The sequence below is a fragment of the Rhodamnia argentea genome, chromosome 1 (assembly GCF_020921035.1).
Source record: "Rhodamnia argentea isolate NSW1041297 chromosome 1, ASM2092103v1, whole genome shotgun sequence".
In the NCBI taxonomy this organism is placed as follows: domain Eukaryota; kingdom Viridiplantae; phylum Streptophyta; class Magnoliopsida; order Myrtales; family Myrtaceae; genus Rhodamnia; species Rhodamnia argentea.
Genome location: NC_063150.1, coordinates 26200002 through 26227494, shown reverse-complemented (window position 1 = coordinate 26227494; position 27493 = coordinate 26200002). Strand labels below are relative to the sequence as shown.

The 27493-nt window shown below is 38.0% G+C and overlaps 4 protein-coding genes and 1 long non-coding RNA gene across 38 annotated transcripts in view; 4 read left to right on the top strand and 1 right to left on the bottom strand.

Moving 5' to 3' along the window:
* The window catches only part of LOC115728661 (disease resistance protein RUN1-like), a 1102447-nt gene that overhangs the window by 35705 nt on the left and 1039249 nt on the right, over positions 1-27493 (top strand). The window lies entirely within an intron of this gene.
* Positions 1-27493, top strand: part of LOC115727781 — a 109032-nt gene that overhangs the window by 62110 nt on the left and 19429 nt on the right. The window contains exons 1-2 of one of the 6 annotated variants that reach the window (XM_048274011.1): positions 8723-8917; positions 9259-9319. The exons of 2 other annotated variants lie outside the window; for them this stretch is intronic. The gene's annotated coding sequence lies outside the window, so the exon portion shown is untranslated. Of the gene's footprint in view, positions 1-8722; positions 8995-9258; positions 9320-27493 lie in introns of those variants that run through there. 3 more of the 6 variants (XM_048273998.1, XM_048273977.1, XM_048274008.1) reach the window with 3 other exon arrangements.
* Positions 1-27493, top strand: part of LOC115732506 — a 73238-nt gene that overhangs the window by 31042 nt on the left and 14703 nt on the right. The window contains exons 1-6 of one of the 19 annotated variants that reach the window (XM_048273876.1): positions 2841-2983; positions 3231-3515; positions 3989-4091; positions 4654-4775; positions 5510-5581; positions 6154-6601. In XM_048273876.1, coding sequence (XP_048129833.1) covers positions 4047-4091; positions 4654-4775; positions 5510-5581; positions 6154-6295 — 381 coding nt within the window. In that variant the 5' untranslated portion in view covers positions 2841-2983; positions 3231-3515; positions 3989-4046 and the 3' untranslated portion in view covers positions 6296-6601. The other 18 variants (XM_048273896.1, XM_048273892.1, XM_048273888.1 and 15 more) reach the window with 18 other exon arrangements.
* Positions 720-1987, top strand: LOC115731444 (disease resistance protein RUN1-like). The gene is made up of 2 exons (XM_048273642.1): positions 720-1040; positions 1121-1987. Exons 1-2 carry the CDS (start codon positions 729-731, stop codon positions 1730-1732), a joined length of 924 nt encoding a protein of 307 aa, XP_048129599.1. The 5' UTR covers positions 720-728; the 3' UTR covers positions 1733-1987.
* Positions 4946-27493, bottom strand: part of LOC125313792 — a 28525-nt gene continuing 5977 nt past the window's right edge. The window contains exons 2-3 of one of the 2 annotated variants that reach the window (XR_007197405.1): positions 15219-15220; positions 4946-5056 (exon numbers count right to left, since the gene is read on the bottom strand). This is a non-coding gene — a long non-coding RNA (uncharacterized LOC125313792). Of the gene's footprint in view, positions 5057-5576; positions 5693-15218; positions 15221-27493 lie in introns of those variants that run through there. The other variant, XR_007197406.1, reaches the window with a different exon arrangement.

The window sequence follows — 27493 nt, the reverse complement described above, 5'->3', positions numbered from 1 at the left end:
CAAAAGAGATTCTCCTTTGGATGAGTATATCAACCAATCCAATAGGGCGGTAGACATTGCTGGAGGTCTTCCACTCGCTTTGGAAGTCATAGGTTCACTTTTATATTGCATTGAAAAGAAAATGTGGAATGCCAAATTGGATATGCTAGAAAGTGATCCTCCCGAAAAAATTCAGAGGTCGCTGAAAATAAGCTATGATGCATTAAATTTGCGGCAACAACATATGTTCATCGATATAGCTTGTCTTTTCATTGGATATGATAAAGACATTATTGTTCATTTCTGGGATAAACCTGAATTTTGTTCGGAGCTGGCCATGAAAGATTTGCAGAACGGGTCTTTGATAAAGATTAATGAGGATAATAAAGTGTGGATGCACGATCTACTTAGAGACCTCGGAAGGAAAATGGTTCGTGAAGAAAGTTGCATGAAAATAGAGAAGCAAAGTAGGGTGTGGGATCATAAGCAAGGATTCGATTTGCTGAGGAAACATAAGGTAAAATCCTAACCCCTTGAATTTTTTATGAAAAAAAAAGCCAGCTACTTTTTGTGTGGTCTAGCATAGCTAGACTTCCTTAGATATATTTTTGCTCTTTTAAGATTACATGAAAAATTGTACCGAACTCAACCCCTTATTATAGGAACTTGAAAAAATGTGTTTCCCTTCGATTTTTTGTTTTTAAATTATTCCTTTGGATAGGGAAAAAGAAGCTGAAGCTCTTCGTCTCATGTTGGACCATGAGCAGCGGTACTGTTTTACCTATGAGGGCCTTGAGAGCCTATCCGGTCTAAGGTTCCTCGAGGTGGAAGGTTCGATGAGAAATTTTGATGCAGAAGAAAGGCTTCGTTGGCACGAATCGCCATCAAATGTTCTTCCAACTAATGAGAATTCAGTTCTCCTTCCACGATTACGATGGCTTTCGTGGAGATGTTTTCCACCAACACTTAACATTGCAAATTTCTTCGTTGAGGATTTGGTCATTCTCAATCTGTCTTGGAGTAAAATTACAGATGATTGGAAAGGGTGGAGCCACATGAAGGTATGCCATATGCTAGACAACATTTGTTATTCCGTCGTATTAGATTCAAAAGTAATATTTGCATGATTATTCTTTTTCGGGTGATGAAGAATTTGAAAGTTCTGAATTTGTCCTATTGTGATAGTCTACAAAGGCTGCCAGACGAGCCGGGTAGAGGTCTTGCAAGCCTTGAATACGTATCTCTAAGTTTTTGCAGTTCGTTGAAGAGGCTTCCAGATTCGATCGGAAATATGAAATCACCGATTGAGTTGGATATATCCTACTCGGGCATCGGCGAGCTGCCCGATTCCATTAGAAAGTTGAAAAATTTGAAAAGATTGAAGATGCAGGGGAGTAAGATAAGCAAAATACCCGATACCCTTTGGATGATTGAAAAGCTCGAAGAAATAGATGCCTCCAACATTAGTCCCAAATTCCATGTGAACATTGGCAATTGCATCCACAAGAATGAATCCCTGAGGATCTTGAAATTGTTTAGCGCGGAAATACACTTACTAGCAAGGCTTCCTGAAAGTCTTGTCACTCTATCTCTTGGTTCGTTGGAGATGGACACGTTTCCGGATCTCTCAAACCTCACTAATCTGAAGGAATTGGATCTGAGGTTTTCGTTTCTTGATTCTGATGGGGAGTCTTATGGGGAGACTGATGTGCTGTGGAAGAATATCCGATACCACAGTGGATTGGGAACTTGAGCAAACTGGAGTCTCTGGGCCTGCAGCTGTCATTTTGTGACCACCTCACCAACAGACCTTGCCCTCCCTCCTCAACTCAAGCGGCTTCACCTCAAGTGCCCTAAACTGCGTCGCCTCCCGAGGCTTCCCTCAAGTTTATGGTCCTTAGAATTGGAAAGGTGCAAGTCACTTTGCTCGATGGAGTCTCTGCACCTGAGCTCTCCTTGTGGAACCACCTCACCGACAGACCTTACCCTCCTTCCTCTTCTCGACCTTCAACTCACACACTACTGTAAGCTGCATCGCCTACCGAGGCTTCCCTCAAGTTTATCCTCCTTAATTTTGCAATGTTGCGACTCACTTTGCTCGATGGAGGATCTATCGAATTTGAAGAATCTATATTATCTCGTCATTGGGGGCGCTGCAATTGAAGAGATTCAAGGCCTTGGTTGTTTGGAGAACCTACAATATTTGTTGCTTCAAGGCCTTGGACAGGTGAAGATACTACCTGATCTAAGCAATTTAAACAAACTAAGGAGTCTTTATGTATCTTATTGTCCTAATCTGGATGAGATTCAAGGCGAACTACCAGAGTCTTTGGGAGCGTTGGAGATTAATTCCTGTGAATCTTTACTGAAGTTGCCCGATCTATCGAATTTGAAGAACCTGTCATCTCTCCGCATTTCGGGGACTGCAATTGAAGAGATTCGAGGCCTTGGTTGTTTGGGGAACCTTGGATATTTGCGTCTTGATCAACTTGGACAGCTGAAGCTACTACCTGATCTTAGCAATTTAAACGAACTAGGACGTCTTGAAGTACATTCTTGTCCTAATCTGGTTGAGATTCAAGGCGAACTACCAGAGTCTTTGGAAGTATTGAGGATTAATTCCTGTGAATCTTTACAGAAGTTGCCTGTTCTGTCAAGCTTGGATGGACTGCGAAAGGTCAAAATAAAGCATTGCACGAAATTAAATGTGGAGGCAATTTCTTCATTGGGTGGAGAAGTCAGTCTCCTTTGGTGGAGAAGACGAATCGGAAGACAAATGGGACAGGGAAGAGACCGAGTCTGAAAATGAGGGAGAAGATGCCGAATCTGAATCTGATTATGATGGAGAAGACGATCAACATGAATCTGAATAAGAGGAGAAGGCGACGAATATGAATATGAATGTGAGGGAGAAGACTGACGGATAAGTGCACGTTGCTCTTGAAAGCTTCTTGATCCACTACCCCAAATTATTCCCTTGTGTTCAAACGTCAAACAAATTGAGGTAACTTATTCCCTCTGACAACCAATGTTTTCCCTTTTCTGCAATCAGACTCTTCCACAGATATGAACAGAGAAGTTTCACATGCACTTTGACTGAAAATCTGATAAAGGTATAGAAATTAAGATACCTCTGTACAACCAGAGGGTTCTTAATTATTTACAAATATTCCTTCTCTTTTTCTAGTTTGGTTTGGCCTTTTTACCTATATTTGCTTTGGATGTTTTCTCCTTGCTTCTATGTTTCCCAGCTGGAGGTATGCATGTCGATTGCACCCTTATTACTTGATTTATGACAATTCATTAGAGATCCTCGATGGATTTGCCGCTTCACATCTTTTGAAGTTGATACCCTCTGCTTTGCACTGGAGATAACTTTGCTACACTGTAAACAATTAGATGGAATGTGCGTTGGAAGGCCACAGCGCTATGGTTTTCATCTTGGAATTTTACAGCATAATCAACTCATCGTCGCGATTCTGAACAAGACAGACTCTGTATTTATATGCTTATGTTCAGTTTACTTTCCAGGAAAGGTGTGCTTCTTACTGGGATTTGCAAATGTTGTGGAGAATTAAATGAAGAAAGAGGAATTTCACTTGGGTAGCGGCATCAATAGTTGGTACATCCAAGCTTCCATCTGTGACAGGAGAGGGAGAACCATTTAGCTTCTCCAAGGTATCACAAATCATCTTATGGTTGAGGCTAAATTTTGTATTATCGGCGCATAGGACGTATGATAAGTCTCACTTGGGGTCTGAAATCATGTCAATTGACCCTTGTGTGATCTCCATTATTGCCTCCATTTTCTAGAAATGATTATCCCTAGGTGGTTATCTATAATGAAAGCCCTTCCATTCACCTCAAGTTATCCCAGATGACTCTTTAAGGTTTAAAGATTAACAAGAAGCGCTAAGGGAGATCTCAAATGACCGGCTTTTTGCTGGTTTCTAATGTTGCTGAGAGGAATTAAAGTTTTTAAGAAGCTTACAAAAATCTTTCTGTACAGGGAGCTATGGCTAATTGGGCAGCTGTATGGATGGAGACCGAAGAAAGGCAGATGAAGGATGAAATTTGATGTTGACTGTATTCCCTCTCACAATCTTGGTGTGGTAAACTTACAAAACCTGACTTGTATTTTTTTTTTTTTCATTTATAGTGTGCCCATAAGAATGATTATTACATTTCATCTAAATATGTGTTCTCTTCATTATTATGAATAGAACTTGCTAATTGGTACCCAGATATTCTTTTACAAGGAAACTCTCGAAGGGCTTGTTTGAACCTGAAGAAAAATTATGGGACTGTGTTATTGTCGCTTCATTGGTTATTTGTAAAAAATGTGTGCTATGTAGATCACGTGGCTTTCAAGAGCCGAGAGTCATAGTGAATCCAATCATTTGAAAGAGGAACTCCACACTCTTTCTTAATGCGCTTTCAATATGCGTTTTCGAATGACAGAGCTCTCTCACTACTTTGAGTTGCATTGCTTCCAAGCAAAAAAGTGTCCTCACTTTCCTCCATGGACAACAATCCTTCACGGCTCCTCCTGTCAGGTCTGTAGGATCTTTTAATTCATGTCTGCTTTTCTATTTCCTTAATTTCCTGAGATCTGCGCAAAATTTGGGGGGCATTTCCACTTATGTTCATCTTCCGCTAATGAAATATGCAGAGTTGATTGACCGGTGTATAGGTTTGAAAATCTGGGTTATAATGAAAGGAGACAATGAGCTTGTCGGTACTCTTAGGGGCTTCGATGTGTATGTCAACATGGTCCTCGAGGATGTCACTGAGTAGTATGTATCTCTCTCTCTCTCTCTCTCTCCCCCTCTCTCAAATTTAGTAGTGCCTCAAGACGCCTTTCGTACTACTTTGGGGTGAAGGGAAGCCATTCTATGTTGTGGACATCAATTTATTATCTGAAGGGACAAATGATCTCATTTTGAATGTATTAGCATTGGAAGTTGTCAAAGCCGTGGTTCATGAGGCCTATCTGTCCTCAATTTGATCTATGCTTCTAACTGAGAATTACTACTTGCACAAGCATCTGCAATATGGCTTCTTGTTTTCTCTCTCACTCCTCTTTTTATTGAGCTTCCTGTGGAAGCTTCATGCGATCGTAAGATTCTGTTTTGATTCTTGCATACAGTGAAATTGCTGCAGATATGCGTATATGTTTTGAGCCCTTGCATCGATATGGGCACGGCCTTGCCTAAATTTTTGGTGATTTATCAACTAGTAAGAAACCGCCTTAACAAAACAGAAACAATCAGCCACTCAGAGAGATGCCTTCCGATAGTAGACTGAAAATGCTTAGATGATGTATTGATGAATCATCACTGGTCTTGATTTTGTGGTAAAAAAGTCATCATCGCTTATTGTTTACAAGAATCTGGTCCTTGTGTCTCACCTCTTGATAAGTATAAAGCGCAAGTGGGGTGGCAATTACGTTACTGGAAAGCTAGAATTCCGCTTTCGTGTGCCTGAACATCACTTAAGTGATGATGGCTTCCTTTTTGTCTTAATGCAGTTGGTCCCTGGTGGCTCCCCTGATCTGGAATGAGTTGGATTCATCCTCTAACCCCAGTGGCAAATTATGTAGGTACTCTCTCACTCTCTCTCAAGACATGCCCTCTTTCGAGTATTAGGGATGTGGATCCTCTGTCCTGCACTATACTCCCATGTGTGTCTCAACATTCGTCTGCTGCTGAAGCTTATCTCATTCGCATGCATCAACGGTGGAGAAGTGCTTAAGGGTTACAGCACAAATGGGAGCCCTTTGGTTGTGGAGTATCTTCATCCAGCATATGCTATCTTCTTGGTGGCCTGCTATTTGACTACTCTTTCTGTGTTATAGTACATACGCGATCTAAATGCAGAAGTGTGCGTGCCCAATTTCCACTTTGGAAAGGATCAAAGAGTTCCACTTATGTACTTGTTGCTCTTGCTTGAAAAGCTTCTACTTCACTATGCAGTATGGTTCTGGTACTGACACTGACACATCAGGCCTAAGATGTACACTGTACTGCCTATAAGGGATGTGTTTTGCTCCATGTGATCTCAATTTTCCTCCCAAGTAGCTGCATTTGCTGCGCATTATGAAAGGATCCGTGCCCAAAGCAAACTCACTTGTTTTGACTTTAACTGGTTTTTGTTGCTCGTGTTTTCAAACAGGTTGGCTATTCGGGTGGAGTGCTGTTTCTTGTTTTTGTGGCGGCGGCATTCTTCTGAGTTTTCTAGAGGTTTTCAGACTGCTGAAAGAGTGAGCTCAGAGCTCATGAGGTGTAATATTGCTTGCAGAGCTTGGTTAGAGTGACCATAACAAATTCTTGACTTTGCCGGAAAACTTGGCTGCTGGCGGTGGAAGCTTGGGAGAGGAGTCGATGCTCTGCGACCTTGAGGGGTGTGGATTTAATCCTGACTAATTCCTTAGTCTCTTCGAGGACTGCATCGGTGACGGTGATCGTGACAGTTTCTCGACTTTGCCAGAGAGCGCTCTCTTTCTGAATTCTGACAGCGAGTCCTCTGTTTATGCTGTATGTACAGTGTAGAGAATAGGGAAGTCTACTGTTGTACTCGTGTAATATCTCAATGGTATATGCAATGTGCAAGGTGAAAGCCCTAATTATACGGGTAACTTACTGTGACAGTACTCTCGTAGTTGGCTGAGTCCTCTGCATTCACTTGGACTGCCCCTGTCTGAGGTCGTTTAACCAAAAAATAAGTAAAATTGTCAATTTGTATACAATGACTTGTGGTCTCACACAATAAGGTGGAAAGCTTTTCCAACCCTGCTGAAGCAGTAATATTGTCGTCTGTACATGCATTTGTCGTGGCCATTGATATGCATAACTTTCTTTTTTGATACTTTCTGATAAGTTTTGTGTTCACTTATGGTTCTGTTGGCTGACCACAGTTTCTGTTCGCTTTTCGGATTCGACTTTGGAGAGGAAGAAGAAGTGGTACAAGAGGTTCAAAGGAGTGCAATGGGAAGAGGGCCTCGAGGCTATTGATCCTTAGGCCTATTTCGCCCGGAATCCTCATGAACGTCCATTACATATGATCAAGATCGCCAAGAATCCTCATGAACGTTCATTCGCTTTTCAGATTCAAGTTTCGGTGCTTGTGCAGTATGTCGAAAGTGTTACTTCTTTAGTGCTTTAACGACACTACCTTAGATGCGGTCATTTTATTTCACCGCTAAAAGCAAAAAAAAAAAACGAAGAGGGCAGGTGTGACTGGTGGATTTTAGGCGGGCAAGATATTGCGAGATGAGAGATTAGCTGATCATGGAGTTGAACTGAGTCGCCAGCATTTGATGTTGCCAAGAGCTTCTCAATTTGACTGAGTTCAGAATCTCCACTAGGTGTTTCCAGATTGATCAGAGACTTGATAACAGATAAGCTATCACCATCAAGATAGACTCAGCTTGCTAGTTGCTAAGAAGTGTTCATCAGATTTTGCTGAAACTCGAGCAGTTCTGGGAATCGTTGAGCTGGGATCTCTGTCCTATGCTTAGATCAGATCGAGCATTGAATGTCATTGCGCTGCGGGAAATACTCGTAGAAGATGGTTTGATTCCTAGTCATCCACAGCATATGACATGTAGCAGAACCACACAGGATGAAGTTCTTTTATGCTTTTCTTAAACTCGGTAATAAGCATCAGCCCTCGTTGATGCACCGAAGAAAGGAAGGAAAAGATTGCATATCGATGCTACGAGCTGCGCTAAAATATGCCTATTCTTTTTCCCTTTAACTTTCCGCCTTTCCTTTCTCATTATCCATCTTTCTGCCGTCACCACAGCTTCGATATGGCGGTGAAGTTTCTGGATTGGTACGTGAAGATCGCGGTCTTCTCAGCTCTCGTCGGAGCCTCCATGGAGTTGTTCATGATCAAGACTGCCTTCTGTGTGAGAACTCTCCATTTCCTTTTGTTCCTTCTTGCCTGCTCATGCAATTTTTTGTTTCAGCTTGTTCCACTTCTTTGTTGGGTAGCTCATAGCCAAAAAATGGCGCGACATAGCTCCCAAATCGATAGTTTTAGGCACTATTAAGCAATTGGAAAATCAATTTTCCAATGTTTGGAGCTCAAACCATAAAGAACATAGTCGACTAAGCGATGGCCCTTGGACTGAAGATAAATATTGACGGACCTACATTTTCAATTTGCGTATCGTTATTTTCGATTTAATTAATTTCCATAAAAAGACCTTTGAGCTCAAATCTCCTCTCCTAAATGCAGATTAGATCAAGCATTGCTAATCGGGAAATACAGTTGAAAGAGCTTATGTGTTCCACGACAAGCTTTTGCCGTGTGGATTTCTCTCTCGCAAGATTTGGTTCCTAGTCATCCACAGAGAACCCTCCTATATGAAGATCTTGTGTTCATTGTAGACACTTGTAAAAAACATGAACCCTCATTCAAGATGCAAAAAAAAAAAAAAAAAAATTGTGCTTATTGGTGCAATTAACTGCACTAGTTTTTTTTTTTAGTTTGTTTAGAAAAAAATAATTTTTTAATTTTTTTTAAATTTTCTAATATTTAGTTCAACTGAGAATAAATTAGTGAAGAAAACTATTTTTTTTGGACAAAAAAATATTTTTCTGAAAAAAATATATTTTCAAAGTAAGAAAAAAAATGACTTTCTCTCCTCAATAAAAAAATCGTTCTCTTCTCCTCCTTCGGTAGCCTACTCCTCCACCTTTCTCTTCTACGCCTATTTGCTTCTCATCCGTCGTCGCCTCCGGAGTTCCTCTTCCTCCTCCTCCTCCTCCTCCGCCTCTCCGCCTACTTGCTCCTCATCTCTCTCCACCTCCAGAGTTCGTCCTCCTCGTCCTCCTCCTACTCGGCATCTCCGTCTCCGGAGTTCCTCCTTCTCGCCCGCCTTCAGCTCCTCATTTGCAGTGTCGGGCACGGCCGGTTGAGCGAGGCTGAGGAGTGCGCTCGTTCGATTCAGTCGATTTCAACACGACCGGGTTAATCAACCAAAGCCGCGCTTGGTCGTCTCTCTTGGTAAGTCGATTCCTTCGCTTGGAATTCCTTTAGATTCTCGAGTGTTTGTTTCTCAAAGTATTTGCTGTGTGGAATTGCCGATTGCTAGCATTTGGGTTGGTTGAGATTATTTGATTCGTATTAAGAGCTCAGGATATTGAACGAGACCTCTTAATATGCTGGAAGATGAAGAAGCTGTGAATATTCTGAAGTAATTAATAGCCAAAGGATAAGCCAGTGTTTTGCTTGATTTATTCAGTGATTTGATTTGGATATTTTCCACAGTTCCGTTCGATTTCCACTTCTTCGAAGTGTTCGTGTCAAAATTCGTGAAGGTTCAACTCAGGTATGCAATTTCTTCTGTGAAATTTTGACTGCTTGGGAGTTGTTCGGAAGTTATGATCTGAAGCGAGTCATTATTTCAATCTTGCATACAAGTTCATCGGCGGAAATTCATTCTATCTGTTCGATGACGTGCATAAATGACATAGGAATGCACGTTCGTAGGAAAAACGAGTTCAATAGCCATTTCATCCATTGTTTAACCTCACACGGTTGGATTATTGTCTTGTTAGGCGCTCATGTTTCTTTTCATGCTTGATCCGATAGTTATGATATGATAATCCAATCTAAACTTGTCTCGTTGAAGCCTTATTGTAGTCTGTCATTGCTCAAATCGATATGAAAACGAGTCTCATAGCTTGCAGATTTTTCTGAACAGAATTGGGTGTCCAAATTGCTGTTTGCCTATTCGGTTTTGCTCTGATTTCTCTCTGTTTTTGTCCCTTTCCACTTTTATATTGTGAATACTTGTAATGGCTTTGGTCATCTATATGTGATGACTGGCAATTGATGATGGAAATTTTGTGGTGGCTGGAGACCCGGAATAAAACATGTGTATGATGTTCTGAGTATGAAGTGCACGTATATGATTCTGGCGCATGTGAGCTCGGTCGTTCAATTTGTGTAAAAACGTACCTGTAGTTGATTGGTACAAGGATACATAATGTTTACCTGTATTGTGTTCATGAGTGCTGTGGAGTGTTTATGTGCACAGGGAAAACAATGGAATGAGTGAAGGAAATCAAAGAAAGTTTTCCTTACCAAACAATGGAAAATATTTTCTGGTTCTATTTCAGGTTTCAGCTAAACACCAGAAAATATTGTCACTTCCCTGGAAAATGATTTTTTCGAAAATATTTTCTAGAATGTAACATTTTCTGCAGAAAAAAACAGATCCTAAGTCTTCTTATTCTTTCCTTTTTTTTTACTGTGTTTTCTTTTGGTTTACATCTTTCAGCCGCTGCGTTAACGCTGAGTAGCTTCGATATGGCAGTGAAGTTTCTGGATTGGTACGTGAAGATCGCGGTCTTCTCAGCTCTCATCGGAGGCTCCATGGAGTTGTTCATGATCAAGACCGGCTTCTGTGTGAGAACTCTCCATTTCCTTTTGTTCCTACTTGCATGCTCCTGCAATTTTTGTTTCAACTTTTTCCACTTCTTTGTTGTTTAGCTCATAGCCAAAAATTGGCGAAACAGCTAGTTTTAGGCACTTTTAAGGAGTTGAATTAAATGCAATAGATTATCTGATAAACCTTGCTTTAAAGCTCATGAACTTTGTTAGTCTGGTGGCTATTGTGTTTAGTCGAACGGTTTCAGATTTTGCGGTGATGGGTTGTGTTCAAATTTGTCTCTTTTCGGACGAGCAAGGCATCATCTAGTCCGTTGCTTTGTGGGTGAAGTTGGCCATTCATGATTTCAGCGGTATGTCTCTGTTGCTAGCTTGTGGCAGGGAAGGGCTTTGATCTAGGCTGTTGTATTATCGCGATCAACTGAATGTTCTTGCTGTTCTACATGAAATGCATAATGCTAAAAAAAAATGTTGTGTCCGGTGATATATGGCAATGCCAATGAGTTTGCGGTGTTCCACCATCTGTTGAGTATGCTCATGAGAATGGAGTTTATACAACTAATTATCTGTTCATTGATAACATCTCTGGGAGAAAGTTCTGGAAAATTAATTTGGATATGGTGATTTTAAAATTGAACTTACAACACTGATGCACTTCTTGAGAAAACATTGAGCAGATTGTTCTGCAGCTATTTCATGTCTTTCGGGGGATATGGGAGAGGTGAAATTTTTGAAGGAACACAATTAAATGCAGTGAATTGTAGCGCTGTTATATCTGCAATTTCTTTGTTATCTTATTGAAGATAGATGAGCTTACCTCACTTGCATCTTTCGGGATGGACTTTGGTATAGACAAAAGATTGGGAGAATGTTGTTTGCTGGCCTTGCCTTCATTATAACTTGTACTTTTTGCAGACGATAAAGTGACTGTGTTGGAGTCAGAGAAGCGGGCTTGGGAAAATTCCCCGGAAGCTCAGGCTATGAGAGAAGCTCTTAATCCTTGGAGAAATCATGATGCAGAAGCAAAAAAGAATTCATAGTGCTGCCATTGTTGAGTTATTCCTGGTATGATTTTTTCTCGAATGCTGTCATTGCCCAACAATTGAACTTTCTGTAAACCATGCTCTTGATGAAGAAGTCTGATTAAATTTAAAATAAATAGGTCTAAGTTATCGAGCAATTTTGCTTAACCCCTTCTGGTTAACGTGTAAACCATGTTTTCTATGAAAGATTTTGGCAATACGTCTTAATGATTCTGGCTATTAGACGTTGTGCATTATCACCAATTAGCCTTTCTGAATGCAAGCTTATTTTGACCCTTACATTTGGCCATTTTGTGGCTTACTTGTAAATGGCCAAGGGATGATGGGATGATCACACACTAGTTTACTTGATTATGTTTGTTCTTTTCGCCTGTATAATTTGGCAATGACTTTTTAAACTTGGACGACTATGCATAATGATGCTGGAAGCTGCGTGAGTGAGATGACGATGTGAACTTCTAAACAACGGAGATCGTGTTCTTGATGCTCGAACTTTGTCTGCAGAAAATAAACCAAAATTATGCCAGACGCACATCTACACATCGGTTGTCTCTGTCCTGGAATGAATTTGGAACTTCCTGAAATGTGTTGAGGCGATTTTGTCTTTGGCTGCTTGGGAATAAATTTCCCGTTCAGTGAGTGAGTTTTTCCTGTATGCAAGTTCTGGAATTTATATCTTCTCTTGGCATTGTTCTTTATGTACTTCCCTCATCATCATCCAATGTACTAAACATTCTTGTTGGCTTAGTGAAGAAAACTTAGTAGCTGTCATGTGCTTTTTCTCTTTGATCCATAAGAACTAAGTTTTACAGATATAGACAACCAAAGCACGTACCCTGTCGTGTGCATCTCTCTCTGCTGTATTGTGTATTCCGAGTGGTGTTGGACAGGGAATATTCGCGTTGGAAAAAGCCTGATGTCCGAATAGCAAGTTTACTATCATTAACTACTGGGACAAAATTTTCCTTAAGAATATCAAAGCAGAGGTTCTATGCAATCGGGCTAGTGGACATAATTACTCAATATGAGGAGGGAAGAGCTGGTGATTTTTTAGTTTCTTCTTTTTCACTTAACCATTGTTTAGGTCAAGAACACACTGATGCCTTTAGGTGATTCGGACCTTACACACTTTTTAAGGTTAAAATTCAGACTTTGGTCTTTAAGAAACATGAATACTTACAGAAAAATTTCGGTTGTGGCATTGCTCGATGGCCAGTCTTAATTGGGTTGATAAGGAGACTTAGTTGGATGTGCAAAAGCTAATGGATGATTCAATATGATTATATCCTATCACCTCACAAGTGAGTGAAATAAAAAAAAAAGTTACCAAGTATGTGCTAGTCTTTCACATTCACATCCATTTGACGTTGTCTTTTTTTTTTTCCTTCTAATTATCTGAGAAATTAGTGTGTTACAAGAAGAGAGTTTATGCTTAGATGATACTGATCATTTTGCGTAGTCCGTTTGTGGGGGGCAAGAATGGAAGTTTGCTCAAGAGAGGAGAATAAGTGGACACTATAACTAGTTTAATGACAGGTTATACGCTCATGTCGTCGGAGTTAGATCATAGTCCGTTAGAGTGAGATTATGGACTTCTCTTTGCTGCTTAATCGCACTTAACCCACGGATTTGCGACGAAAGTAGCCATTAAGCTTTGGTTGATCATACAAAGTTAGCATCTTCTAGTTTATGACGATTTAGTATGATGTTTGCGTCGAATAAATAGCACCGGCATCTGCTTTTACTTGAACCTCGGCATGGAAGCTTACTGCTGAAATGTGACTATTGCGTGTTGTCTATTTGATGGTTTTGGGTTAGCCGAAAAAGGAAAAAGTCGTGGGGAGAAAATAGTTGGTAAACCTCTGCGAACAATTCTTTTTTCTTTTTTTTTCTCCGCGGTGAATTTCTAAAGGCAAGTTTGTTTGTTGGTTTGAGTGAAAGTATTTTTCGAAAATTAATTTTTCAAACTTTCACCTAGTCAACCGAGAAATCTCTCTGGTCAAAGATGTGAAAAGCTTTCCAAAATAGCTCCTCTTGAATTTCTTCATATTTGATATGGTATTTTTTTTTCTTTTTCTTTTTCCTTTTTTCTTCACCTCTGTCGGTTGCCCTAGCCTCGATGAGAGCTGGTGATCGGTCATAGGCTCAAGCCTCGCCGGATCCCGATGAGCTCGACCCTCGCTCGAGGCTAGCGAGGTTGACCCTCACCTGTGGCCTATCGTCACCTGTCGTCGTGGCACGATGACTGCCGGAGGTAGAAGGGAAAAAAAAAGACATATAAAAAAATTAGAAATTTATTAAAAATTCGTTTATTTTTGTAGTGACAAGATTGAATCATTTTCTAAATAATATCCGAACACCAAAAATAGGTTTTCCGTCATACATTACCAAATAAAGGAAAATTAACTGTTTTTCCGAAAGATGACTTTCCGAAAAATATTTTCCTTTATCATGAAGTTTTCTCCCAAACAAACTCACCCTCATACTGCCTTAGGATTGTGTAAGTATGACCAAACGATTTCGCTAGGATTGCACAAGTATGACGAAGTGATTTCACGGGTCATTATTGCGAATTAGAAATGGAGAATTAAGTGGTAATCAATCTTTATTAGCCATTCAACAACTTGAGTTCAGCGACACGTCTCCATCCTCAATCTATGTGAGCCACTCAAAGGACAAATTCCCAAGGACACTTTCCCATATGTAAAACGCATGAATAGCTTGATTAGTGGCCAAAGACGCAACCGATGATGGTCCTCTGTAGTGCTTTGTTGGGCGACCTGAGAAAGTGGGCTAAAGAACACTAGAAGTGCCAAAACTTATGTACCGCGCTCACTTTAGTGCTAAAACTTTCAAAACGATCATTTAAGTTCCAACTTTTTTAAAAAACGATCACTTCAGTGCCAACTTCAATTTTAGCCGGCGTGGCTTACCGGAAATCCGACACGTGCTTTTTTTATTAATATTTGAGCTAACGTGACTCGGTAAAGGTGACACTAAAGTGATCATTTTAAAAAAAAATTGGCACTTAAATGATCGTTTTTAAAAAAGTTGGCACTTAAGTGATCGTTTTGAAAGTTTTGGCACTCAAGTAATCGTTTTTCAAAAATTTTAGCACTTAAGTGATCGTTTTGAAAGTTTTGGCACTCAAATGAGCGCCGTACATAAGTTTTGGCACTTGTAGTGTACTTAAGCCTGAGAAAGTGCGTCGAATTCACCGTCTGAGTTCGATGTCTTAACCTACGTCGGCAAGAACCAGTTCAAGTGTCAAAAGGTTGAGATGAACTCTTGGTGCTTGGAGATCCCTCAAACATGGCCTTTCCTTTTTGATTTGGCCTAATGAGAAGGTTGTTTTGCGATCCCGTTTAGGTGGATGTTTGGTCAATCCTATCTTCATTGTGAAATTAGCTTCGGTTAGGGACACGACGCCGACTCGATACCCGCGCATACTAGGTACAAATAAATCAGTATTTGAGCGGCTTGCCATAGTAAGAGTTTTGACTAACTATGTCCATGTCGGCGCCGGTCTTGCCAAATAGGACGATCGGGGTCCTTGTCCGCGGTTCCCGATGATCAAAATCAATTGGAATGATTATTTTGGCCAATCATCAAAAGATTTAGACTAAATTGGCAAAAATCGAAAAGTTGAGAATTGAATTGGCCGCCATACAATAGATTTAGGTATTTTTTTGGACAAATATCCCTGTCATAGATGGGTCCAAACTTTAGTGAACTTTCCTTATCACCAAGAAAAAAATTAGAGATGAAGAGGCTGTGTTCGATTCCTAATACCACTTGAAGAATAATAGATGATTATCGGATTGAAACAAATTTCTTTTTTTTTTTCGCGATAAAAGAAAATGACTTAGACACGGAATGAGCGGGGTAATTGTAGGAATCAAGTCCATCTGAACCGTTGATTTGAGCCCCTATGATAAGATCTACGTGATTAAAAATTTAGATGGGGGACCCACATAATTAACGATGTAGATGTTCTTGTCCAGTTAATCCATGTGATGACTTCTATGATCATCGAACATACGCCCTTTTCATATCCATGACGAATGCATGCGTCAGCCTTAGTAATGGAAATAGTTTCAAGATCGAATTAGATTTCGTAACGTATCTTTATACTAAAAGGGTTTAAGTTGTTTTCAACTCTCTTTTTTAATTTTATTTAATATCTTCTTGTTTAAATGTACCTTCGCACGGACATAGACACGCATACGGATGCAACGGCCACGAGAGTACCAATGCTTCATGCCCTTTTCATTCTACACATGTAGGGTCCGTTTGTTTCAAGAAAATGAGTGGTTTGAAAGATCATTTCTAAATAATTTATCACTTACAAGAATAAATGAACGAGAAATATTTTCATAGTCCACAAAACTATTTACACATGAAGTTGATGAAGAAAACCAATCCCACTAACACACGTAGCGGAATAGCACGAAAATAACATTTCCAAAATCAACTTGAATCACCGATCGGAGAATTATATCACAGAACGGACATATCTCGTTTTTCACATATTAAATGTACAATGCAACGAGAGAGTACTATCGTCTACCAATCTCGCATTCCGGACAAGAGCAGGAAGCGTCGTCTTTCATTCTTCACTTTTCTTTCTCTTTGTACATTGAGAACGTAAGAGGAACGTCGTTCTTTTTTTAACAGCAAAGGACAGTTATCCAAAGGGCGGCAATAGCTTAGATAGGCGGACCACGGTCCTTCCCATGAATCCCAACAGTTGATGTCAATAGTGGAAATATTATTCATTGATTAATTATTTTAAGCTATAAAAGCGATTATTTTGAGAAAAATATTATTGATACTATTCATTTTTCATGAAACAAACGTACTCATGATGTTTGTTGTTGTCACAAATTAATTAATGTATTGGAAGATAAATAGTTGAGTCGTGTCTCTTCATCGAGAGACACAAACACAACACAGGACTAATTGGTTTGATTGGTGTATGTTTCGATTTGCTTTTTGCACACGATGTTCCCTTGTACGAGCTTGTGAAAATTAGAGATTCTATGCATTAACAATCTATGTATATAGAGAGAGAGGTTGTAGGATCAACTTAACATCGTGTTGATTACAAAAAAATAAAATACAAAGGAAGGTACCAAATTTGCGCGATAGGCATTTAGCATCCAAAGACTGAACCGTTAAAGATGGGTTAAGTCCGGTGGCATTTTAACTTGAGAATAAGTGCAGTAAAAGTCATAAAATTTATCGTAAAATTATAATAGTGTCCTAAAACTTTCAAAAAATGTAATCAAGTCCTAAAACTCGTTAGATTGATGCAATCAAGTCCTTTCATTAATACCGTCAAAAGGTTGTTCATCCATTATAATCATATGGACAAGCATTTTCCTACAATGTTCCCGATCAAATTTCCATATTGATAAGACACTAGCAGTACCATCACCAGTACTAGTAGTAGTATTCCCCATTGTCAATTGAGTCCTACATGCGGCAAACAATTTTTGCCTCTTATTTATATTTTGAGGACTCTTACTGCACCTTTTCAAGTGCTTCAACATAGTTGAAGTACCATTAGCAACAATGTATATATACTTAGTCCCACAATACTTGCAAAACACTTGAATTCCATTTTTCTCCTTTTTTTTCCTTTACGAAAGTGTCTCCATGCTTGTGAGATTTGTTTATTAGGATTAGGAGGACAATCATGAAATACCTTGTCTGAATGGAATGCCTCTACAAGGTCGTCTTCTTCACCTTCATGTTCTAATGAGTCCATATCCAGAATACTCGTCATATCATTGGATTGTTGCCCTTCCATTGACATGTGAATTGATCACCTGAATCAAGAAAAACACAGATTAGATTGAAGGCATCTAATGCGAACATCAAAGTATAAAGGGCTAACAACATGAAGCGAAGAAATCAAGTAGAACCATGAATTATTAAGTACATCTCCAAGAAATCATGAGATTCTAAAAGTTGACTATTCATAACCTAATATTGTGATTCGAAGAGCAACTTCTCTAATGTTTATATTGATTATACTTTTAAGTGATTATAGGTGGAAAGAGGCAATGAAGCAGAATTCCACAATCCAAAAAAAAAAAAAATCGCAATCCGAATTTGAAAGCAGAAGATTATGCCCAATTTCAAAGGGCAAAAGAACTAGAAAATTAATGATCTTCCATGGCTATTTCACCCGACGCTACAAGGGCAAAATCTCACCTTTTTTAGTGCTTGAAAAAGGGAATTCACTAGGTTAGAGTAAATTTATCGATGTACTGTTACATAGTTGCACGGTTCATGAAGATTATGGGAATGAGAGAGGAAACACGTAAGGCTGGTGTCAGATACCGTTCCTAAGGGAGCATTATACGTGAAGTTGAACAGATCACATGAGGTCTTATTGGGAATATCATCCTGCAAATTATCATGCACTGCCTAAGTAGTGGCGAACTTGTAGTCAGACTAACTTTTTTGTGGGCCGGATGCTTATTCTGGTGATTTCTTGCAAGAAATCCAAGGCTCGTTGCAATTGATTTAACTACATGGAAAGGATGAGTAATGGGGATTGTAACCCTTGCAAATTGAGAGCTGCTTTCCGAGGTAAAAAAGAAAAACGGAAAAGTTTCGCCAATTCGGTGATTATGGGGTTTTTACCTAAGATCGAAGCAAAAAAGTGAGGATGAAGACGACGAGAGGATGTGGCAAGAGGAGCAACGGGTCGACGATAGGCGGGACTGCAAGAGGAGAAAGCGGAAAGGCGAAGATGAGATGTGAGCGGAGAAGCGAAGGCGAGACGTGAGCGGAGAGGCAACAAGGAGACGTAAGCGTAGAGGAGTTAGGAAAATTAGGTTAACTAGTTCATGTTAATTGGTTCTTTTTTTCTTTTTTATTTTTATATTATTTTGTTTGAAATCAAACATATCTAATTATTTTTATAATTTTATGTATATCTATATATATTTTAGGCGGTCCGATTTTGTTCGGTCCCATTCACCATAGAACCGCGGAATGGACTACCCGGTCATCGGTTCCATTTATTGGGATCCGGGACCAACCTCCCCCCTCAAGGACGGGATCAACCTGGCCGGTCCGGTCCGGTTTAGGTTCGGTCCCGATCCCGGTCCGGTTCGGTCAGGCTGGTCCGGTCCGGTTTGCACACCCCTAGTTAGGTATGGATCGCTAAAATTGTGTTGCATTAAAATGGGCCAATATGAGTCCATTTGGGTTTGAGTATTTTCTATTGGCCCCATCCATTTGACGGGTTTACGCCAAAAAGTAAAAGATTAATAGCATAATTAAAGGCCATGAAAATGTTTCAAGTATAGTACATTTATATTTGACAAAAAAAAAATTGTACATTTATAAAGAAAGTGAGCCTCCATGCATAGGTTAAAAAAAGCAAATTCGTTAGTCAATTTTATTATGACAGCCTCTATTTCCATCTCATTTATTTGCTAAAGGGTTAATACCACGGAAAACCCCAAACGACGATTGTAGTCGGAACAAAAAAATGAAGATAACGACAGTAATTTAATTATGAATTTTCATCCTCGCAAATTTCTTTTGACTAAAAGCTTGGGGACAGCACAAATCGTATATTTGACAAATATGTTCAATAGATCAATTCAAAGTTTCTATCTTGGCCTCCTCCTCTGGCGTATAACATCACTTATCCTTTTTTATTATTATTATTATGTCTTTTCCTTGCTTCTGGGTGACTCTAAGCGTGTGGATACCGATACAGTCCAACCACCACCAGCTCCGCTCCATATTCTTTACAATCTTTCCCGATTTGCCCTGGGGTGCTTGTTCTATTGGCGGGCATATTCGGTGTCACATTCGGTGATTTCATCGCTTGTGTGAGGCCATTGAAGGAAGTTTTGCTCAAAATAGGGACGCTTAGAAAGGCTGCAACGGCAATGTCTTCCGTTGTATCTTGCCGAGAGAATGAGACATGCTTTTGGGACAAATGTGTGTTCTATGGTTCAATTAATTGGTTCAAACTATACACTGAAATTAAAGTTGATATCATTTGTCTGTTTATTTATATTAGTGGAGGTATATGAAAGTGCAACTACTCCATTACGGTGGCAAGCTTCTCGAGTCAAATATTTTCAAATTCAATCTTGAATTTTAATAATTTGTGTTATTCAAACTCGAAAAGAAAGTAATTGAACTTGAGTGACGGGCAAATTGAGCTTGAGTGCGATTTATAGAACCGATTCCTTTGTGGTTAAGATAGGGTTCGGGAATGCGACTTACTATTACGTATCGATTCTCGAACAATTTGTAGAATACTTATCTTGTATAGGATGCAATAGTTTTTATTTTTTCTTTTAGTTGAACATACTTATCAAATTTTGAGTTCAGTTAGTTTGTCTAAATTTTATGAACTATTTATAATATGAGTACACTTGGAACCGATGGCTATCTTAAAAATCATGACATCGTCATCCCATAATGGCTCGATTGAGTACATGAGCCGTACGATCATCGGGAATTGAATATTGTATGTGCAAAGAATATGATATAAAAGAAAAGATGGAACAAAGTTGTTGGACGTTTTCGTCGACAATGTGCGAAGAAGAAAGATTTCGTAACTCAGACAACAACTGTCACAAATTTACTCTTCAAGAATGCAAAGGTTGTGATTTCTTATTTATTTTATTTTCTTTAAATTTTTTTTCCTTTTTTGATTTTTTTTTCTTCCCTTCCTTCTTTCTCCAGCCGATCGCCGAACCTCGGTGACCAGCTAGAGGCAACAGCGGACGAGGATCGCCCCCGCTAGTGGCCGGTGAGGCCTCGCCTCTAGCCGATCGTCGAGGTTTGTTGACCGGCTAGAGGAATAAGGAAGGTAAAAAAAAAAGTAAAGAAAAAAGATGAAATAGTAATTCAAAATAATATTATTAAAATTTATCCACGTCGCAAGCCAAAGTTTGGCCGGATAAAATAAATTGGCACAAATGCAAAATGTTTAAGATTCAATTGGCAAAAAAAAAAGTTTAGGATTAAATCAATACATTTACAATAGGTTTAGGATTTTTTTTGTAGTTATCCCATCAAACATTTGTGGTTCATTACCAAGACCATAACTTATCAGTATTTATACTACACCAGCAATTGCACATTGAAATTTTCTTTCTCCCTCAAAATCTGAATTTGACTCGTTGTACTCGTCCATTACATTTCTTCGGCTTTGAACAAAGTTTGCAACAGACTTGAACTTCGACATTTTTACTTTTCCCTAGCGTTTGGAACAGAACGGTAATTGGGCCATGCCGGCCCAGAACCACCATAGGTTGGACGCCAGCCTGTGGGAGGCCGTACCAGACCAGGCCATGTGAGCAGTAAGGGGCTGTGCCAATGCCTGGACAAGAGCAGAGGGTCAATTTTTTTTTTATGTTAATACCACGAAAAATCTCTAATATACATATGAGAAATTTACCATATGTTATCTTTCATTAAATTTTATCGTGAAATTATTGAATTAGATTACACGTGGCAATTGGTAGGTACCAATTTTGAAGTTTTTATCCTTCGTTTGTAACATGTGTACTAGTTTGGATTTTATTCGTGGCATTAACTCAATTTATCGATACTTAACATATGGTGAATTTGTCATAGGTGTACTATTTTAAGTTTTTTTTGTTGTTCAAAAATTTAATTTTAAATAAATTTATCACAAGTATATCTGTTTGGCATTTTTTTGTGATCAAAATATTAATTTGAAGTAAATTTATCATAAATATACCGAAATTTTCATTATATTAACTCATCCTTTTTCAAGGGCGATTTAGTCAAAACAAAAAAAAATTGAAGATAGCGACAGTACTTTAATTATGAATCTTTACCCTTGTGCGTTTCTTTTGACTAAAATGGTGGGAACAGCGCAAATGCTAAAGCACTTGTGGCTCTTTTTTTCCACATTAGCATCACCCCATCTTCTTTTTCTTTGCTTTGTTGCTTCGTACCTTTTCCAATTTTGTTCGAGAAGATGTGCACTTTTCCACGCTCTCCATCATTTGAAGTTTGACAAATAAGTGTAAGTTATATTAATTGATATGATCAAACCTTAATTTAGAATTTAGCAAGTAAATAAAAAAAAACTGATTCTAATGGCGTGCGATGCGTGCCTTGTTTCGTTAATTGATTCTAATCAGAATCACATTTTTGGAAAAGAAACGTTATCAAACAAGCCATAAGTTTAATGGCATGTGATGCATGCCTTGTTTCATTAAAATTCGATGCATTTTAGCTGAACCTTTTTTTGGTTTTGCTTATTGAAGTAAGACACCTTAAATCACACAGATAAAGAAGCATGGATTGATCTTAATTCAAACCGCATTTTTCTAGTACATGTCCTTATTCATTAACTCTCACTACAAAGGCTAATTCATCCATGACCGAATTGTTTTATCTAGGGAATTCATTTCATTTAGGCTTGCAGTTTCTAATTTGGTCATGTCGGGACATAGTTTGTTTCAACACAATCTTTTAATTGCTTTTTCCTTTTATCTCAGGTAGACACTAGGCGAGAAGGCGAGTTCACAAACAGATTTGCCCAAAAGGATTCAATAAGTTTGAGACAGGCTTATCTCGCTAGTAACAGGCTACTTGGTAGGTGTCGACCAACATGTGGATGTGACCATGGAAACAATAGGCACTTTGACAAGTGAAACATGGATTGTTGGATGGGTGGCATTGAAAAGACGGGTATTGCCAAAACCATCTACATTCTTTCGTATGATTATGAGGATTGTTGCTCTTTTTCGAAAACATTTGAGAAACTTCAAAACTCAAGGGCTTTGAGTACTTGTGAAAGCAAGCTGGAGTCCGAAGCCTTCCTTTATTGATAAAGAAAATGTCACCAATAACTTGCTTGCCGGGCAAATCCCTAGTGAATTACCAACACTAGTAGATATTTACTTACGTGCCGATGAAGTAAGAAATTACCAAATCTTCCAAGATTTTATCATTGTCATAAGTAAATTACTGGCAATATTAAGAACTTATCAACAGTCCAATGAAGTCATTAATTACTAAATAAATTGTAAAATAATTTGAAAGCATTATAATTGAATGATCATGATACTCTTAAAAAATAGAAATGATTGATAAAAGTCGGAACAATATTACCATTTTTGTTCAAAATTTAGCAACATCCCAATGAAATAGTAAATTAGCAACTCCTCTCCGAATTTACCAATGTAGTAGGAAAATTTCTATCACCATCAATAATTTGATGATTTGCTTCGAAATTGACAGCAACAAAATAGAAGATTCAATTGACGATGTTTGTAGACTCTCACTAGTTTATTTACCCCGTAATGGTATTTTTCTTTTTGTGATCAAAAAATTAATTTAAGGTAAATTGATTATAAATAATCAATTTTTTGTGATATTAAATCGCCGTTGTTCGAGGGTGATTTAGTCAAAATAAAAAAAAATGAAGAAAGAGACAGTACTTTAATTATGAATCTTTATACTTGTGCGTTTCTTAAAGAAACTTTCTTTTGACTAAAATGTTGGGGGACAGCACAAAGGGCACGCTTAGGATGTCCCATCTTCTTTTTCCTTTGCTTTATTGCTTCGTACCTTTCCACTATCACTTTTGCTTTTAACAAGATCTTTCCTCGGATTCTCTGGGGCAATTTCGCCGTGAACGACGGTCGAGGGAGGTCTCCCAAGAAATGGCTTCAAGCCAACAATTATGGATTTCTTTTCCAATTTTGTTCGAGAAGATGTGCACTTTTACACGGTAAGAAGCACTTGTTCTCCACCATTTGTGGTTTGAGAAATAAGTCTAGGTTATTAACGAGTAACGTTAATAGTCTGCTAAAATTGATATATTAATTGATACGATCAAATCTTAATTAAAAAATTTAGCAAGTGAATATATATATCTATGAACCTAGATATTATAAAAGCGTGAAAATCTGGATAGTTTTCATTTTCTTTATTTAAAAAAAAATGCATAACTTTTGCAAGAAGTGAAACTTTTCCAGATCTCATTAGCCTAATATTCTAGAGAATCTTGAACTTTCCACTTGCTATTAAAAGTGTCCTGAACATTCCAATTATCACGAAGTGTATAAGCTTTCAGTTAATATTATGTGATGAAATCTTAATTTTCTTTAAAAATCTCATGATATTTCAACTTTTTCAAGTTAGTTTAGATATTGCAAGCGGATGTCCATAAGGTAGATTTGACAAATAATTTCAATAGATCGATTAGGAATGTCTGATCTATAGCAGCACTTGTCCTTTTTCTTTTATTTCTTTTTGTTGCTCTCGGACGACTCTAAGCACGTGGATACTGATCCTGGACAATGAAGTGCCAATTTATATCTATAGCGTTTGAATTATTGGTGCGATTCTGGTTGCCAACTACTTCAATTAGATAATCAAACCATTAAAGAAAGACTTACTTAGACAATGAGGTCATCTAATCAACACCAGCATGACTTTTTTTTCCCTAATTCCTTAATGTTCTGCGGTAAAGGAATAAAGGTCTTGATAGTGGGTCTCCCATTTATAGGAAAAGTCCTTTTTTTTAAAAGAAAAGTTTAAAAGAGAAGGATTTAGGTAGTGGATCCCATGAATTCTCTCTTCTTCACCAAGGCATAGAGCTCACGGAGGATGCTCAATTTCGACCGAAATGGAAGAAGTCTGAATTCCAAAATCTGTACCGAGGCATAGAGCTCATGGAGGATGCTCAATTAGGTCGTGCAGCTTAAAAGGGGTGGCTGACTGCCCTCTTTTACTTTTTCTTCTTCTTTTTTTTTTTTTTAGTGGTGGATCCACCACCTTGGTTGACCTGATCAAAATAAGGGCCAAATATTACAGGGAAAGTGAAGACAGTACCAGTTATATGAGATCAAAATGAGGACTTGTCAAGAAATCAACTATGAAAAGAAATTCTTCGTTCTTTCTTTTTTCCTCGGGGGACTTCTTTTGACTAAAATATTGCCGACAACACAAAGGCGCACTAAAGCATTGGTCTTTTCGAAAGCTAGCATGCCCCCTCTTCTTTTTCTTTGAGATTTGAACCCAAACACTTGCTCGTTCTCCTTGAGATTTGAGACTACCTTGGCCTCGTGTGCTTACTCCTTGCTGATCGCTGCTGTTCCACCATTCTCCGGTGTATTTCAGGCTCGAAACCTTCTTGTTGCTAACTCGCAAAATATTCGCAAATTACCAATTCTTCTGAAATATTATTAGTGTGATAAATAAATTAGGAAGACTATCAAGAATTTACTAACATTCCAACGAAGCCTGATCAGGAATTACTAACATACCAATAAAGCAGTAAATCACCAACTCCTACAAAATTTTACTGAGTGTGGTAAGTAAATTACAAACTCCTGACATTGTTGAAACAATGTCAATATTCTATTAAGAATTTCTAGTGTTAAAATTGCTATTTTATTCGTAAGTTACAATCCTTTCACCGAGACTACTAGCAAAGCATAGCAGGTTGTAATCTACTATAGAAAATAGCCGTCCACTTATAATCTACAAGTGTGTTTTAATCTGGTAAATAATTGTTTCGTTAGTGTGTTACAGACAAATTGGAACATTGTTAATCATAAAATCAAAACGATGTCAATAATCTATTGGAAATTAATAATGGTAAAATAGTTATTTTATTTGTAAGTTACACCCATCAATTGAAATCACTAGTAGAGCATGTAAGCATTTTCAATCTACTAGTGAAAATATGCTGTCACTTATAAAATTAAAAAGTAAATTGTTATTTTATCGACAACTTACAAACAATCACGGAATGAAAATTCATCCCTTAATTTTTACTTACCAGCGATATTTGAAATTTGTTATTGATTATTCAAACTTACAATGCACGTAACAAAACTCTGAATTTTTGGCCAACGGAAGTTAGAAATTTGCGTGATTGCAAACTACAATTATCCCATTAAATAAATAGCACAGGATGATTTTTTGATCCATAAGTAACATTAGGAAAAAGTCATTTATGTTCTCGAGATCCGAAGAAATTGAAACTTCTCTTTTTCAGAAAGAAAACTCTTCATTGTGCTGATGTCAAATGTGAACGCGTTCACTTTTTACCGTTGAGATTTAACACTCCTTGGGAATTATTTCATTCTCGAGGTTTAAGAGTTGAACTTTTCTTTTTAACAAGAGAACTCTATATTGATTGTGCTATGTGAAATGCGAATACGGACAAGCTCTCCTCTTGAGATTCAAAACTCCTTGGGAATTGTTTATGGACTCGAGATCTCATTAGATTCTTAACTTTTTTTTTTAAGAAGAAAACTTTGCACTGTGCTATGTGTAATGCAATCACATTCACGTTTTGAGAAGAGTCGGACTTGCTTTCTTAAAGAAAACTCTCTACAGTGCTATATCAAATGTGAACACATTCATGTTCCCCCTTGAGAAAAAATTAATATGGTCCTGGTTATTTGAAGGCTATTTTGCTAGCCTTGGTCTGTCCACCGGTTAACCTTCCGCTAACATTTCGCTGCTTTAATACTCGCATTTGTTAGCAAGCACAGCTGAAGAACCTATGAAGTAGGTTGATTTTCTGGTAATATGAAAACCTTGGGCAAGAATCCAAGCAGCCACCTAAGTGCAGGATTTTTATTTTAATTTTGCCCATCAAGTAACTGGGTGTGTATTTGTAGTTAAGGCTCCATTCATTTCGAGGAAAACAATTCCCAGAAAAATATTGGTTGAATTTTTCCGCTTCCTTTCTGGGAAAATAAATGAGTCAAGAAAAATATTTTTCTCCTATTGAAAAACACATTTAAAAGTGGAGGAAATGATTTCCTCTATTTGAGAAGAGGAAAACATTTTCCCTCATTTTTCCTCCTCCATTCCTTCACATTCCTTTTATGTTTAAGTATTATTTATTTTTATTTTATTTTCTTTCTTTTGTATTTTCAGTATTTTTTTATCTTTTTATTTTTTAATTATTTCTTTTTATATTTTCTCTTTCCCTTGGCGGTCGCTTTCCATGGCTACTGCTGGTGACCAACTGAAGAAGACCAGAAAAGAGAAGAAAATAGAAGAATTAAAAATTCGATTTAAAAAAAATAAAAAGAAGAGATAATGACAGAAAATAATTAAAAAGAATACACAGAGGAAATTAATTTTCCTTACTGGACGGAGGAAACTATTTTTCAGTTTATTTTTAGGTTTCGGTAGAATTCCGAAAAAGAGTGTCATTTTTTGAAAAATTACTGTCTAAAATATATTTTTCAAAAATAATTTATTTTTTGTCTAACAAAATAGACGGAACCTAAATATGAATTTCAAAAGAAGAGTGAAGGGCCAGATCTCTAGAGCCAACCTTAGAAAGGGGGCAATTTTCGTTCTAGAGATCTGAGAAGAGACAACCTTTCCTCGAAGCACGTGAAATGCTGCAATTTCTATTCTTTTTCTTCCTCAAAGCAAGTGCAGTGTGAACACCGTTTGGGAAATGCCAGATGAAGGACGGTGGCCTTTTGCCTATTTCGAGATAAAAAGACGTGCATTGTCAACTTTGACAGGCTGGAATGATGTGGCAACGAATCATTCTCCTTGCAAATTTGTAGCACATGGCCCACGACTCTGCATTGCATATTTGTAATTCAAGACACTAGAAGCAACGCTTGTTACATCATGTTTGGTCCCCGTTGATTTAAAAAAAAAAAGAGTACAAGTCGTAATTACAGCTAATGACCATGCGCGGGATGAATTTTAATTTGAGTGTTCATTTCGAAATAGAGACATTAGTTTCAAGAATTACAATGGGACTAGCATATACAGAATCGATTTACGAAGTGACTAAGTTAAAAGGGAGAGATAATGATAGAAAATTATTAAAAGGAGTATACAGAGGAAATTGATTATCCTTACTAGATGGAGGAAACTATGTTCCAATTCATTTTCAAGTTTCAATCGAATTCTAGAAAAGAGTGTTATTTTTCGAAAAATGACTTTTTGAAAAACATTTTAAAAACACTTCATCTTTTGTTTCACAAAATAGACGAGCCTAAATATGAATTTCAAAAGAAGAGTGAAAGGGCCAAATCTCTAGA